Source organism: Rhinoraja longicauda, chromosome 9, assembly GCF_053455715.1.
Source record: "Rhinoraja longicauda isolate Sanriku21f chromosome 9, sRhiLon1.1, whole genome shotgun sequence".
In the NCBI taxonomy this organism is placed as follows: domain Eukaryota; kingdom Metazoa; phylum Chordata; class Chondrichthyes; order Rajiformes; family Arhynchobatidae; genus Rhinoraja; species Rhinoraja longicauda.
This window is the reverse complement of record NC_135961.1, coordinates 6,991,152-7,006,691: the sequence shown is the minus strand read 5'-3', so window position 1 is coordinate 7,006,691 and position 15,540 is coordinate 6,991,152. Positions and strand designations below refer to the sequence as shown.

The 15,540-nt window shown below is 41.2% G+C and overlaps 1 protein-coding gene and 1 long non-coding RNA gene across 3 annotated transcripts in view; one reads left to right on the top strand and one right to left on the bottom strand.

Annotated features, from left to right (window-relative positions):
• LOC144596462 (protein transport protein Sec23B) overlaps positions 1 to 15,540 on the bottom strand; it is a 42,671-nt gene that overhangs the window by 1,957 nt on the left and 25,174 nt on the right. For both annotated transcript variants that reach the window (XM_078404748.1, XM_078404750.1), the window contains exons 11-19: positions 11,619 to 11,699; positions 11,054 to 11,143; positions 7,838 to 7,944; positions 6,823 to 6,976; positions 6,641 to 6,718; positions 5,715 to 5,876; positions 5,009 to 5,095; positions 664 to 819; positions 98 to 163 (exon numbers count right to left, since the gene is read on the bottom strand). In XM_078404748.1, coding sequence (XP_078260874.1) covers positions 98 to 163; positions 664 to 819; positions 5,009 to 5,095; positions 5,715 to 5,876; positions 6,641 to 6,718; positions 6,823 to 6,976; positions 7,838 to 7,944; positions 11,054 to 11,143; positions 11,619 to 11,699 — 981 coding nt within the window. The remainder of the gene's footprint in view (positions 1 to 97; positions 164 to 663; positions 820 to 5,008; positions 5,096 to 5,714; positions 5,877 to 6,640; positions 6,719 to 6,822; positions 6,977 to 7,837; positions 7,945 to 11,053; positions 11,144 to 11,618; positions 11,700 to 15,540) is intronic.
• The window catches only part of LOC144596465 (uncharacterized), a 28,543-nt gene that overhangs the window by 7,674 nt on the left and 5,329 nt on the right, over positions 1 to 15,540 (top strand). The window lies entirely within an intron of this gene.

The window sequence follows — 15,540 nt, the reverse complement described above, 5'->3', positions numbered from 1 at the left end:
GACATACATAGCAAAGAAAGTAAGAACACAAAATAAAACTTTTGGGGTTGTTGGGTGTATATTAAACAGTAAAAGTGCCTTTCTTGAGGATACTAACCTGTCCACAAGTGTACATGTTATTATGAGTCTGTGATGGGTTCACTTTTGATAGAAGAAATCGAGCCTTAAAAGAGAAAGCCAATCACCATCAACATAAAACACATTTATTTCTTCTCCTTTTAAGTTGCAAAACCCCACTAAGTTTCGGACAATATGAGAATCTTAAAAGCCTTTGATATAAAGGTTTCTGGCTAAAAGTTTTTCATGTAAACCTATAATGATACAGTAAACAGCAGCGGCACAGTCCCACACTCCAAAGACGTACAGGTTTGTAGGTTAATTGGCTTGGTATAAATGTAACTTGTCCCTAGTGTGTGTAGGGTAGTGTTAATGTGCGGGGATCGCTGGGCGGCGCGGACTCGGTGGGCTGAAGGGCCTGTTTCCGCGTTGTATCTCTAAACTAAAAGCAGCTAGGACAGACATAATTTTATACATGGGCATGATATGACCTCATTGTTTGTTAGCTAGAAGAGAATGCAATGTAATTGAAACCTCTACCAAATATTTATTTTGGCGTTTCTACAAAGAGGAATCCTTTAGATTGAATGGTGAAAGCGTAGGTACCTGACTCCCTCCATGTTCTGTGTCAACATAACGTGGCATTGGGAATCGAGTCTGCAGTATTTCCTGTGCATCATCCAGTGGAGCTTTCAGAAGCTGTTTGAAGTTTTCATACTCTTGCATGTCCTGATATCCAGCTTTCCGCCATTGAGAAATGGTCTTAGAAAAAGAACAAAAACTGAATTAAATATTCACAGCAAATTTATTTTAATTAAATACACTTAGCACTTTCCCCTCAATATTCTTTCAATTGCAACATTTGAAAACAAAGAAATAGTACACTTTTAATTGGTTCAATATTTAAAAGGACATAACTTGATTTATTAACAAAATGGTTTTAGTTTGACTTTATAATTCATAATAACGTTCAATCTGTGCGGTTTAAAACAACTAGTTATACTCGAAAGAATTATGTAGATTAGACAATAGACAATAGACAATAGACAATAGGTGCAGGAGTAGGCCATTCAGCCCTTCGAGCCAGCACCGCCATTCAATGCGATCATGGCTGATCACTATCAATCAGTACCCCGTTCCTGCTTTCTCCCCATACCCCCTCACTCCGCTATCCTTAAGAGCTCTATCCAGCTCTCTCTTGAAAGCATCCAACGAACTGGCCTCCACTGCCTTCTGAGGCAGAGAATTCCACACCTTCACCACCCTCTGACTGAAAAAGTTCTTCCTCATCTCCGTTCTAAATGGCCTACCCCTTATTCTCAAACTGTGGCCCCTTGTTCTGGACTCCCCCAACATTGGGAACATGTTATCTGCCTCTAATGTGTCCAATCCCCTAATTATCTTATATGTTTCAATAAGATCCCCCCTCATCCTTCTAAATTCCAGTGTATACAAGCCCAATCGCTCCAGCCTTTCAACATACGACAGTCCCGCCATTCCGGGAATTAATCTAGTGAACCTACGCTGCACGCCCTCCATAGCAAGAATATCCTTCCTCAAATTTGGAGACCAAAACTGCACACAGTACTCCAGGTGCGGTCTCACCAGGGCCCGGTACAACTGTAGAAGGACCTCTTTGCTCCTATACTCAACTCCTCTTGTTACGAAGGCCAACATTCCATTGGCTTTCTTCACTGCCTGCTGAACCTGCATGCTTCCTTTCATTGACTGATGCACTAGGACACCCAGATCTCGTTGAACTCCCCCTCCTCCTAACTTGACACCATTCAGATAATAATCTGCCTTTCTATTCTTACTTCCAAAGTGAATAACCTCACACTTATCTACATTAAACTGCATCTGCCATGTATCCGCCCACTCACACAACCTGTCCAGGTCACCCTGCAGCCTTATTGCATCTTCCTCACAATTCACACTACCCCCCAACTTAGTATCATCTGCAAATTTGCTAATGGTACTTTTAATCCCTTCGTCTAAGTCATTAATGTATATCGTAAATAGCTGGGGTCCCAGCACCGAACCTTGCGGTACCCCACTGGTCACTGCCTGCCATTCCGAAAGGGACCCATTTATCCCCACTCTTTGCTTTCTGTCTGTTAACCAATTTTCTATCCATGTCAGTACCCTACCCCCAATACCATGTGCCCTAATTTTGCCCACTAATCTCCTATGTGGGACCTTGTCGAAGGCTTTCTGAAAGTCGAGGTACACCACATCCACTGACTCTCCCTTGTCAATTTTCCTAGTTACATCCTCAAAAAATTCCAGTAGATTTGTCAAGCATGATTTCCCCTTCGTAAATCCATGCTGACTCGGAACGATCCCGTTACTGCTATCCAAATGCTCAGCAATTTCGTCTTTTATAATTGACTCCAGCATTTTCCCCACCACTGATGTCAGACTAACTGGTCTATAATTACCCGTTTTCTCTCTCCCTCCTTTCTTAAAAAGTGGGATAACATTTGCTATTCTCCAATCCACAGGAACTGATCCTGAATCTATAGAACATTGAAAAATGATCTCCAATGCTTCCACTATTTCTAGAGCCACCTCCTTAAGTACTCTGGGATGCAGACCATCAGGCCCTGGGGATTTATCAGCCTTCAGTCCCATCAGTCTACCCAAAACCATTTCCTGCCTAATGTGGATTTCCTTCAGTTCCTCCATCACCCTAGGTTCTCCAGCCCCTAGAACATTTGGGAGATTGTGTGTATCTTCCTCAGTGAAGACAGATCCAAAGTAACGGTGTAACTCGTCTGCCATTTCTTTGTTCCCCATAATAAATTCCCCTGCTTCTGTCTTCAAGGGACCCACATTTGCCTTGACTATTTTTTTCCTCTTCACGTACCTAAAAAAACTTTTGCTATCCTCCTTTATATTATTGGCTAGTTTACCCTCGTACCTCATCTTTTCTCCCCGTATTGCCTTTTTAGTTAACTTTTGTTGCTCTTTAAAAGAGTCCCAATCCTCTGTCTTCCCACTCTTCTTTGCTATGTTATACTTCCTCTCCTTAATTTTTATGCTGTCCCTGACTTCCCTTGTCAGCCACAGGTGTCTCTTACTCCCCTTAGAGTCTTTCCACCTCTTTGGAATAAATTGATCCTGCAACCTCTGCATTATTCCCAGGAATACCTGCCATTGCTGTTCTACCGTCTTCCCTGCTAGGGCCTCCTTCCAATCAATTTTGGCCAGCTCCCGCCTCATGCCTCTGTAATCCCCTTTGCTATACTGCAATACCGACACTTCCGATTTTCCCTTCTGCCTTTCCATTTGCAGAGTAAAACTTATCATGTTGTGATCACTGCCTCCTAATGGCTCTTTTACCTCTAGTCCCCTTACCAGATCAGGATCATTACACAACACTAAATCCAGAATTGCCTTCTCCCTGGTAGGCTCCAGTACAAGCTGTTCTAAGAATCCATCTCGAAGGCACTCTACAAACTCTCTTTCCTGGGGTCCATTTCCAACCTGATTTTCCCAGTCTACCTGCATGTTGAAATCTCCCATAACCACCGTAGCATTACATTTTTGACACGCCAATTTTATCTCCTGATTTAACTTGCACCCTAAGTCGAGGCTACTGTTTGGGGGCCTATAGATAACTCCCATTAGGGTCTTTTTACCCTTACAATTTCTCATTTCTATCCATACTGATTCAACATCTCCTGATTCTATGTCACCCCTTGCAAGGGAATGAATATCATTCCTTACCATCAGAGCAACCCCACCCCCTCTGCCCACCTGTCTGTCTTTTCTATACGTTGTGTACCCCTGAATATTCAGTTCCCAGCCCTGGTCCTCTTGTAGCCATGTCTCAGTGATCCCTACAACATCATACTTGCCCATGACTAACTGAGCCTCAAGCTCATCCACTTTATTTTTTATACTACGCGCATTTAAGTACAACACTTTAACTTCTGTATTTACCTCCCCTCTCACATCGTTCACAATTGGCCCTGCCCTTAATTTCTTTTCCGCTCTGGAACTTCTGTTCCCATTCTTCCTAGAGTCTTTTGCAATATCTCCTGTATTCCCTTTTACCTCATCTTCATATTCACAATTTGTTAACCCCTCCCCCCCACTACTTAGTTTAAAGCCACAGGTGTCACACTAGCAAACCTGCCTGCCAGAATGTTTGTCCCCCTGCTGTTCATGCAATAATCTAAATAAAATGTAAATATAACCATTAATCAGTCTTTATTATTCTGGATGCCTTAGGAATATGTGATATCCTGGCATCTAGCTGATTGATTTTTGGGTTTGTCACTTGGCTCTGTATCATGAGACAAGCATTTCTGCACCAGAATGTATAAATCTCTTTATGAGCTTCTGACAATAATTTTTCATCAAGTATTTTATTCCAATGTTGTCCCAAGTGCATTTATAAATTAAGAAAATTATCTTTATTTAATTTGAACTTTTGAATCATGTTGTATAAAATCGTCCATTCGGTAAAATACAGCTTCCAAGGGGTAGTTTCTCTGGGACTGCTTTCATATTGTCCAAACTAAAGCTCTCAGGTTGCTCAGCTAAATTCATTCAAAGGGATTTTCCTCTGTGTGTGCTTTTTTGCACATCAAATAAAGTCTTTGCAAAGACTACACAATATGCCTACCCCTAAAGTTTTGACTTTATAAGGTAATGAATATAGTTTAAAAGGTAATGATAAGTTTTATTCTATTTTTAGGCTTTGGACAACTTGGAAAGGTTTTAATGAAGTGAGATTTATGATCACTATACGAAAACAACGTTGCAAAAAAGTTGAACAAAATTATTAAATATATTTAATGCATTGTTCTTGAATCTGAATGAAAGACCTTTCAATAAATATAAGATTATTTAATGAGCATCATTAATCCAAAACCATTAAAACGAGCACAATAAATCAACTAGTATAACATTTATGAATTTGGCATCATTGAATACTGACCTCTCCATGGTAGATGACAATCTGGAAGAAAGTGTCCATGAGGAGTATTCGGTCTGATAGGATGCTGCCACTGTCTAAAAGCACAGGCTGAGGAAAAGACGAATAAACGATTGCCATAATTACTTACAAAAAAGATAACCAATGCTACACAAATACTGACGCTATTTTTGCAGAATAGCACACATATTCCCAAGCATGCTCTGGGAAATAAGAAGGTACTTCTGCATACTAATTGTGATAAATGTTTGAAAATCTTCCCCCAAATGACATCTAATGCTAGCCTAATGGTCAAAATCAAGCCTGAACATTTTTTTGTTAACCGCAAGATATTAAGGGGTGTAAGCAATTGTCAGTGAATGGTGGCATAAATTTGAGGGATTAAATGACTGCCTGACTCCCTTCATATATTCCTATCCTGGTCGATTCAAAACCATTCATCAATGCTCATGCAGTTCCAGTAAAAGTGGCTGGACAGGAATCAGGATAAAGAACACCTGCAATTTATTCTTTACCCATCCAGAAGCTGAGGTCAGTTATACATTGCTCTAACTCAAACCAGGTAAAACTACTAACGACCCATTTAACTTATTTTTAAAATGTGCCACATAAAAGTCTCTGAATTAGCTGATGAAATAAGAGATATTTTTGTTTATAAACTCTTCATAAATCAGTCATGCAATATTTCTCATTTGTGACCAAATCTCACCTCAGGGGGTCCATAGAAAGAATAAGAGTAAAGAACAGGCTGAATCATGATCAGTGACTGCATCAGGTCTTGTCTCATGAAATGATGACGGTAGTATGATGATTCATCGGGACTATTATTGAAAACTTGAAGGAAAGGGGATCTTCTCAGGTGGAACATGAACTAAAATGACAACATAAAATTACTCAGAACATCACTGAATATATTCATGCTCGAGATAAAAAAGCGACCTAGTCTGATGAAATTAAAACTTGCATTTATCTTGCTAAAGAGAAAGTGTTTACTCAAAAGTAAAGCTATCTTTCACCCTCACCTCAACATTTTATAAAAAAAATACTTCCATTAACAATCTTTCCTTGCAACCTGTTGGGACATTGGGATTTTTTGAATTAGGCAAGGAAGAAAATGTACCCCTAATTTAAGCAACTTCATGAAAATTGTAATTCGAGAGATCAGAGGTGAACTATTCCCTCCTTTCCATAATCTTGCAAATACTAGAGCTAACTATTCCCATCACACCTGACGGTTAAGGATCCACTGCCCTTTGTATTCTTCACCCATGAACTAGGACATGTTTGGTCGTCCATTAATGCATTCTCGGAGCGGATGAAATCACAAATGTTAGTACACACATTCTGCAGTCCTACAACAGGCTGATTAGAAACAGGAACCCTTGCTGACATATCCCTGTTTTCTGGTTATGCAGAGTATTTCACACTGTTCTAGCTACAGCCAGGTAACCCAGGAGAATTGAGTGACAAAATCAAGAAATCAAACAAAATAGCTTTTTTTTCCTGAAGGTATTATGTATCTATAACAATATTTCAGAATGTGTTTACATATTTTGCCAGTCTGCAGACCAGACTGCATTTTTGGAATATAATTTTAAATACTCTCCAATAAATTCATTTTGCTATTCTACTTACCTGTGGATAGAGGGAAAATGTTTCAGAAAGCCTGAAAGAGTTGGAATCATCTTTGTGGAACTGGCCAAATTTCTGACACTGATGGAAAAAGTGGAAGAGTAATTAGTAGTTTTACGGTTGCTTCCATCTTAAATTTCATTAGCTGTCTTTCCAAGTTGATCATGAGTTCTTGAAGGGCTTACCAGTCGGATTAACTGTCTGTCCAACCACCGAAGCACATCAGGACCTTCTTCAGACTCAGCTTTGAAAACACCCAGTCTTGCCATCAGCACAGCTGATGCTTCCTGATCAAATGCTGCTTCTATATGCTGGAGTTGGCTCTGTGCATCCGCCCAGCTGAGAATCCAGGCAAGTATTAAACAAAATTTCACTGCACAATCAATGCCTAGTAAACACCCGAACACGTCCCCCACCACCTGTGTTCCAAATCTTTTTGATTCCATAATGAAATGTGATAATTTCACGTATTATTGCATCACTCTTAAATTGGAAAACAAAATTAAACATTGCTATTCTTTATCCTTCCCTTTGCAAAACAATACAATACAATATCTTTTATTGTCATTGTACAAGTACAACGAGATTGAGAATGTCACTTCCACATCGATGCTATCAAATATATAAATAAATCACGGCGAAAATGAAAACAAAAGGGGGGAGGGAAAAAAAAAAAAAAGGGGGAACGAGGTAAAGTGCAAAAAAAGGTTCATGCAGGGGTCAGTTGTGCCAGATGATCCTGGGGGCAGAGACAGATCATGGCGGGCTCTTAGCAGGACTGATTCAGAGCAGCTATAGCTCTAGGGATGAAGCTGTTTCTTAGTCTGGAGGTGCGGGCGTAGAAGGCTTTGTAACGTCTGCCAGATGGAAGTAGTTCAAACAGACGGTGGCATGGGTGTGGGAGTCCTTGTAGATGCTGGTGGCTTTCCAGATTAAAAATGTATTCTCAAAACTGACAGACGTTCATGGGAGAAAGCTCATTTAGAGAGGACTTCAAAATGAAGAGAAGGCAATCGATATCTTTTCATTTTGCGGGTGTTATTAATGACATCACTTTTTAGGTTTGTTAATTTTGTACCCGTATGAAAGAATTACCAAATGAAAGAGAAGCAGGACATTTAGTTGTCGTATAATCCTAAAGTTGTACATGATGAAAAAGACTGCAAAATACACATATTGGAAGACAGTCAGCAAACTTACTTTCTGGCTACTGTAGTAACTCGGATGCGTCTCTGACTGTTGGAATGCTGGTAATGGGTGACAAACTGAATCGCACCTCGTCCACCCTGAGGGATCGGTGCGTTATGCTGCAAAATTCAGTTGAACAGAAATTATACATCGCTGAATTCATTATGTTTTACAAGTTTTGACGCAACACTTTGCACACATCAGTCAGAGTATTGAGTATAGAAATTGGGAGGTCATGTTACAGTTGTACCAAACATCAGTGAGGTCATACTTGTGTTCAGTTTTGGTCACCCTGCTATAGGAAAGATGTTGTTAAGCTAGAAAGGGTGCAGAGAAGATTTATGGCGATGTTGCCAGGACTCAAGGGCCAGAGCTATAGGGAGTGGTTGAGCAGGTTAGCACTTTATGTCTTGCAGTGCAAAAGGATGAGGGTTGATCTTATAGAGGTGTACAAGATCAGAAGAGGAATAGATAGGGTAAATGTACAGGGTCTTTTACCCAGAGTTGGGGAATCGAGTACCAGAGGGCACAGGTTTAAGTTGAAGGGGGAAAGATTTAATAGTAACCTGAAGACCAACTTTCTTTTTACACAAAGGGTGGCATGCATACCGAATGAGCTGCCGGAGGAGGTAGTTGAGGCAGGTGCGATCATAATTTTAAAGAAACATTTACACAGGTACATAGATAGGACAAGGTTTAGAGGGATAAGGGGCAAATGCAGGCAGGTGGGACTAGAATAGATGGGGCATGTTGGTCGGCATGGCAAGTTGGGCCGAAGGGCCTGTTTTCACTCTGTATAACACTATGAAATGTGATTTAAACAATGAAAACATTACAATACAAGCTATCTTTGAATGTTGAATTTGTTATTCATTTGTTATTTGTTGTTGTAATGTTGCTATTTGTGATATCCTAATTCTTCACCATCGCAAACACTAGTAAAACACAGTAACCACCAATTTCTCATTGTTACATAATCCAATCTTCCTCTTCGCACACATTTGAAAAACATGTTAATTTCGAGATTCATTCAGCTTAAATCGAGCAGTGTTAATTTGCGAACTTTGCAGCTAACATTTTAAATGTATATTCAATAATGGTCTATAGAACGGTATGATGAGTGAACAAGTAATTTAATGGACCTCTCAAGTTGACATATTTTTGAGTAAATTTGGACAAATTAAAACTTGCATCTATCTTGCTAAACAGAAAATATTTACTTAACAAAGATAAAGGTACATTCTCACCGGCCCTCACCTCAGAACAGTAGAGCATTGCTTTTAAGCCTAGCTGGTGAGGGAAACATCCTCAATCAGTCAAATGGGATCACCAACCCCATGGTAGATGGTAATACAGTTCAGATGGTAACAAGAGTTAGATATAGTTCTTAGGGCTAACGGAATCAGGGAATATGGGGAGAAGGCAGGAACGGGATACTGATTTTGGATGATCATATTGATTGGTGGTGCTGGCTCGAGGGGCCGAATGGCCTACCCCTGTACCTATTTTCTATGATTCTGCCTGGTTTACTTATTTTACTTCTTTAATTATGCTATCTTTGAAAGTGCTTTCAATTAAGTGCTTTTCACTAATTTCTAATTATTTGATTCCACCTGAGCAGATTTTAAACAATCAGAAATATTTAAAGAGCGTTTCAAAAGGCTGTCATTTGTGGTCAGGGCCTCAGGATGCAGTATTCACACCCTCTTACTGCACGGCACCTACTCTGCTTTGTGGGATAACTCTCATCGATGGACAGTCAGCTCAGGTAGCTCCCCGTATCTGGAACATCAGCACCACAGGCTGACACAATGATGGCACATGATGGAATTCTCTGCCTCAGAAGGCAGTGGAGGCCAATTCTCTGAATGCATTCAAGAGAGAGCTAGATAGAGCTCTTAAGGATAGCGGAGTCAGGGGGTATGGGGAGAAGGCCGGAACGGGGTACTGATTGAGAATGATCAGCCATGATCACATTGAATGGCGGTGCTGGCTCGAAGGGCCGAATGGCCTCCTCCTGCACCTATTGTCTATTGTCACATTCAATATATTTTTTCTAAATAATGTAGATCTTGTTGAACAGTTAAAAAAAAAAAATCGAAAACATGGTCCAACCAAAAGACTTGCCCTCTAACTGACACCAGGATAGTGAAAATAGGCTTTAAGATGCAGAGAAAGGGAGGAAAGAACAAAAGGACCCAGATCGGGTGGATAGAGGGGAAATTATGTGGATAGAGGGGATCATACTTCAATGCAAAAGGAAGTTAAATAGAGAAGAATATGGTTCAAGAGCAAATATAAAAGAAGGTAACTGAGTCAATGTGTAAAACTGCTTAACTCATTGAAGAGACGAGAAGGCTATGTGTGGCTGCTCAAAAGGTGATCCTTAGGCACACATTGAGATCAACTGTAACATTGAAGGTATTTATTCACAAAATGCTGGAGTAACTCAGCAGGTCAGGGAGCATCTCAGGAGAGAAGGAATGGGCGACGTTTCGGGTCGAGACCCTTCTTCACTGTAACATTGAAGTAGGAAGAGGACAAAATGAGAATGGGAGAGATAATTAGAGTGTGCAGCAGAAAATACTAAATAAATTACTGCTTCACTCAAAACTAAGTTTGGAACCCTGACTAAGTTAAGAATGGAAGCAAAACAGCAGTTGCTGGCCCTATGATCACCAATCCCAGGAAAGGGAAAGGGCATTTGCTGGCAAAATTGTAATTTTACGGCAGGAACGATCCGTTTAGAATGGTGAAAGGGGAGCAGAGAGAAAGATGTTTGATGATGAAGTGCAGAAACAGCAGAGAAATGTCTTTTGGAAATGAAAATGTTAGGATTGTTCATGACATGAGGAATCCTATTTTGCTTTGAGGAGGGAAAAAGGGGCATGTACAAAGACAAGCAAATATAAAGGACAAGGTCAAGGAGCCTGCCAACAAAGATGGGAATCCTTAAACGTGAAAAAAAAAGACAGCAGAAGCACGAGCAAAACAAACGATATTGTCAAGACATATTCAATGGAAATTGAGATGGGGAGAATGGAATGGAAGTGCTTACAGGAGTTGTAGTCTAATTCTGATGGAAGGTCTTCAACCTGAAACATTTACTCTGTTTCACTTCCCACTAATATGGCCAGACCAAAGGAAATTCAATTCAGCCAGGCCGGAGGAAATTTCCATCCTGAAATTGATGCATTGGTCACGAGGAAGAATATTCAGTAGGCTCACCTGATTGACCACTTCAAAAAAGATACTCAAGGTAGTGCTGGGATCCAAGCCACAAATTTTCCACTGGCATGTACCACCAAGCCCCAATTCCTTAAACAATAAAAGAATATGAAAAGTTATCAAAGTACAGAACTTCTGAATTATCTTTGCATGTTTAAATAGAGGAAAAAATATGACTGGAAAACATCAAAGCTGCTGCAAAAGTTAAATATTTCAGATCGTCTTCAATAATGAAGTCCAGCAATATTTGCGTTGGTTAGAAAATTCAGCAAAAAAATGCTATCCGAAAGGATTATATTTTACCTAGATTTATGCATTGCCTAAAGAATCTTCAGTCATATTACTTTTTTCTTGAGACTTAGTGGGAAGACTCTGAAAATGTTTTCTGATCTTATTCAATTGTCGAGCACGCACAAGAGTCCCAGCTTCTGTTTCATGTTCTCCTATTGATAATTTGCTATTAAGTTTTCGATGAAAGTTACAAGACTTTGGATTGCCAAAAAAAAATTCCTGCCCGAATCCAGCTAACATTTTTAGCCACACATATCATGTTAAAGCAACTTACATTTTCAGATACTGAAGGGCCTTTGGAGTTCAGCGACACGCAGGTCCCTATTGCTCCGGCAATTTTAAGTTCTCTGGTTGTCTAAAATAAAATATTTTACAGAGGAAAGTCAGTGTAGTGAATTGACTAATTCTCTTTCAAGACTGCTTCTGCAACAATCACAAAAATGAGTAAAATGCAATTTTTTTAGAATACAAATAGCCTGGCATTATTCTCTAAGCATGTGTACCAGAGGATTATCTAATGAATTTGTTGACTAAAGTTCAAAAGCTGCCTTGTCACTCAAGACAAATGTCTTTGCAAACATCTTCAGATAGGACAACACTGGTGGTTGCCAGAACCAAGCTGATAGTTGGGAGAGAAGCCACATGCTTTATGTTTTATCTTCATATCTCAATAAGTTGCAATGATCTCCCAATAAAAGGTATCCACAGCACAAGAGACACAAATTCCACCAAAGGCTCAGAGGGGTTAGAATTATAGGGTCATATTGTCTTACAGTGTGGAAACAGGCCTTTCAGCCCAACCTGCCCACACCAACCAACATGTCCCAGCTACACTAGTCCCACCTTCCTGCATTTGGGCCATGTCCCTCTAAACCTGTCCTGTCCATGACCCTGTCTAAATGTTTCTTAAACGTTGCGAGAATACCTGCCTCAACTACTGCCTCCAGCAGCGTGCTCCACACATCCACTGCCCTTTGTGTGAAAAAAGGGTGCCTGTTGATTGAGATCAGCAACAACAAAATTATGAGATTGCTCCGAATTATCTTCAGTCGCAAATAAACTGAATGTCTGAAGAAGGGATTCGACCCGAAATGTCACCAATATATATTCTCCAGAGAAGCTGCCTGACCTGCTGAGTTACTCCAGCACTCGGAGTTCTATTGTGCACAGAATCAGAGCTAGCTAACGGTAAAGGTGCACTGGAATAAGGAAGCAAAGGCCTGCAGGTATGAAGAGATGATGTTTCAGATCAGGACCCTTCTTCAGACTGAATGAACAGCAAGGGGGGGGGGAAGGGGGGAGAAAGTTAGAAGTGAGGAAGGCCAGGACAAAGGCTTTAGGTTGATACAGGTGAGGAGGGATTTTGCTAGGCAGATGGTTGGACAAAGGCCAGAGATGAAAAGACAGAAGGCATAAAACAAAGGTATTGAAGAGTTGCAGATTGTGGTTAGTGGAATGAATATGCATGAAAGGGGAGGGGGAGAGGAGATATAGGTGCAAGTCCAGGTGGGCAACAGGGAGAGGGGGGTGAGAAAAGAAGGGGGAGTGTATAAGGGGGATGACGGGAAAGGGGGACAATAGACAATATGTGCCGGAGTAGGCCATTCGGCCCTTCGAGCCAGCACAGCCATTCACTGTGATAATGGCTGATCATCCACAATCAGTACCCTGTTTCTGTCTTCTCCCCATATCCCTTGACTCCGCTATCTTTAAGAACTCTATCTAACTCTCTCTTGAAAGCATTCAGAGAATTGGCCTCCACGGCCTTCTGAGGTAGAAAATTCCACAGATTCACAACTCTTTGGGTGAAGAAGTTTTTCCCCATCTCCGTTCTAAATGGCCTACCCTTATTCTTAAACTGTGGCCCCTGGTTCTGGACTCACCCAACATCGGGAACATGTTTCCTGCTTCTAGCTTGTCCAATTCCTTAATAATCTTACATGTTTCAATAAGATCCCCTCTCATCCTTCTAAATTCTAGTGTACACATGCCCAGTCGCTTAATTCTTTCTTCATATGACAATCCCGCCATCCCAGGGATTAACCTCGTGAACCTACACTGCATTCCCTCAATAGCAAGAATGTCCTTCCTCAAATTTGGAAACCAAAACTGCACACAATACTCCAGGTGTGGTCTCACCAGGGCCTTGTACAACTGCAGAGGACCTCTTTGCTCCTATACTCAATTCCTCTTGTTATGAAGGCCAACATTCCATTACCTTTCTTCACTGCCTGCTGTACCTGCATGCTTATTTCAGGTTACGTAGTTAATTAAAATGGGAGAATTCAATGTTCATACCATTGGGTTGTAAGCTACAGCAAGGTGTTGTTCCTCTAGTTTGCATGTGGCTTCACACTGAGTGTGACCACATGCAAACTGGAGGAACACCTCTAACAACCCTAAGCCCAACAAACAATCTGAAGAAGGGTCCTGACCCTAAACGGCATCTACCCATGTTCTCCATAGATGCTGCTCGTCTCCCTGAGTTACTCCGTCACTGTATCTTTTTGTGGAAACAACCATCTGCAGTTCTTTTTTTCCGCCTTCAGGTATCATGTTATTTTTATTCCAATATGTGATTTATTTCCTCCACTGAGACAAATCACCATCATGGCTAAGCAGCCACATGTAGTCTGACAGCAGACTATATTTAATGGTAAGTTATCATTCTCTAACTCTGCTATCAGATGTTCAAATAGATTTGAACAAATTCAACAGACAAGTAGAAACAAATTTTCTACTTTTTTGAATTTTCTGCTTATCAGTTGTCACACTCCCACCTGGTGATTTTAATCTTTTTAAAATTAACTAATGGACATCTGACACTGATGAAGAAAAACCCCCAATCTTGTTGACAAGACCACATCACAAACTGTACGAGTAAAAGTGTGACCATTTATAACAGATTCTGAAATAACGAGATTTTGCTCACAGATATTAAGTCTTTGTGGGCATCATTATGAGTATGTCCTGCCCTGGTTTAACTTTCCAAAATGCTTAACCTCCCACTTGTTCAAGTTAAATTCCATTTACCATTCCTTTGATCACGTTCCAAGTTAATCAACATCCTAATCTTAGACAACCTTAGTGTCCACTACACCACCAGTTTTGGGGTCATCTGCAAACTAACCATGCCACCTACATTCTCATCCAAATCATTGATATATGTGGCAAACAACACTGGACCCAGCACCAAGCCCTGCATCACATCACTGGTCGCAAGCCTCCGACCGTCAATCCCTCACTACCACCTTCTGTCTACTAACACAAAAATAATGTGACCGATTGGCTAGCTCACTTGATGAGCAGCACCTCATTTTCCTCCCTGGGTAGTCCACAACAGCACTCCCTGGGTAGTCCACATCAGCACTCCCTGGGTAGTCCACAACACCACTCCCTGGGTAGTCCACAACAGCACTCCCTGGGTAGTCCACAACAGCACTCCCTGGGTAGTCCACAACAGCATGGCCGTTGAATTCTTCAATTTTAGATATTCCTCACCCACTCTGTCCCTTTGTTTCCTCCAATCTACACGGGTCCTCTCTCACATCACCTGCTTTCCACCTTCTTCCCTAGTTAGCTCCTCGCTTTCTCTGGTGCTTCCATCTGCTACCACCCCTCAATTAGTTCCATTCTTCCCCTTCCATTCCAATCAGATTCCAGAAACTGCAGCTTTTTGTTCTCCATTTATCACTTAAGCCTCCAGTCACAAGCTCCACCTTTCCCTCTCTCATCTAACCGTTTTCTGCAAATCAACGGTTGAATGGTGCTTTATTGTCACGTGTACCTAAGTACAGGCACTCCGCAACTTACATTGTAGGCGAGGTACATAACTCGCACTTACGTAAACAATTCACAATGGACCCAATTCTCGTTTCCCGAATGACCTGTGATATTGCAATGGGAGGATGACAAGGAATTCCCGTCCACTTCATAGATATAAAAGGAGCGCCCGGACTTGCTGCCCTTCCAGTTTCTGCCATTGTCAGTGCGACACTGGGGAGGCGAGTGAGAACGAGGGAGCCAGTAGAGAGCAACTTTTCCACAAGGTGCACGAGTGAGCCCTTCTTCACCAGCTTGACCCAGCTGTTGCTGCGGCTCACATTGTAGCCCCGGCCGACAGTGCTTTCTCCCCTCTCACCAACTGCTGCTTCTTCCTGTCAACCTAGTCTCCTTTATATATTTCAAGCCCTCCC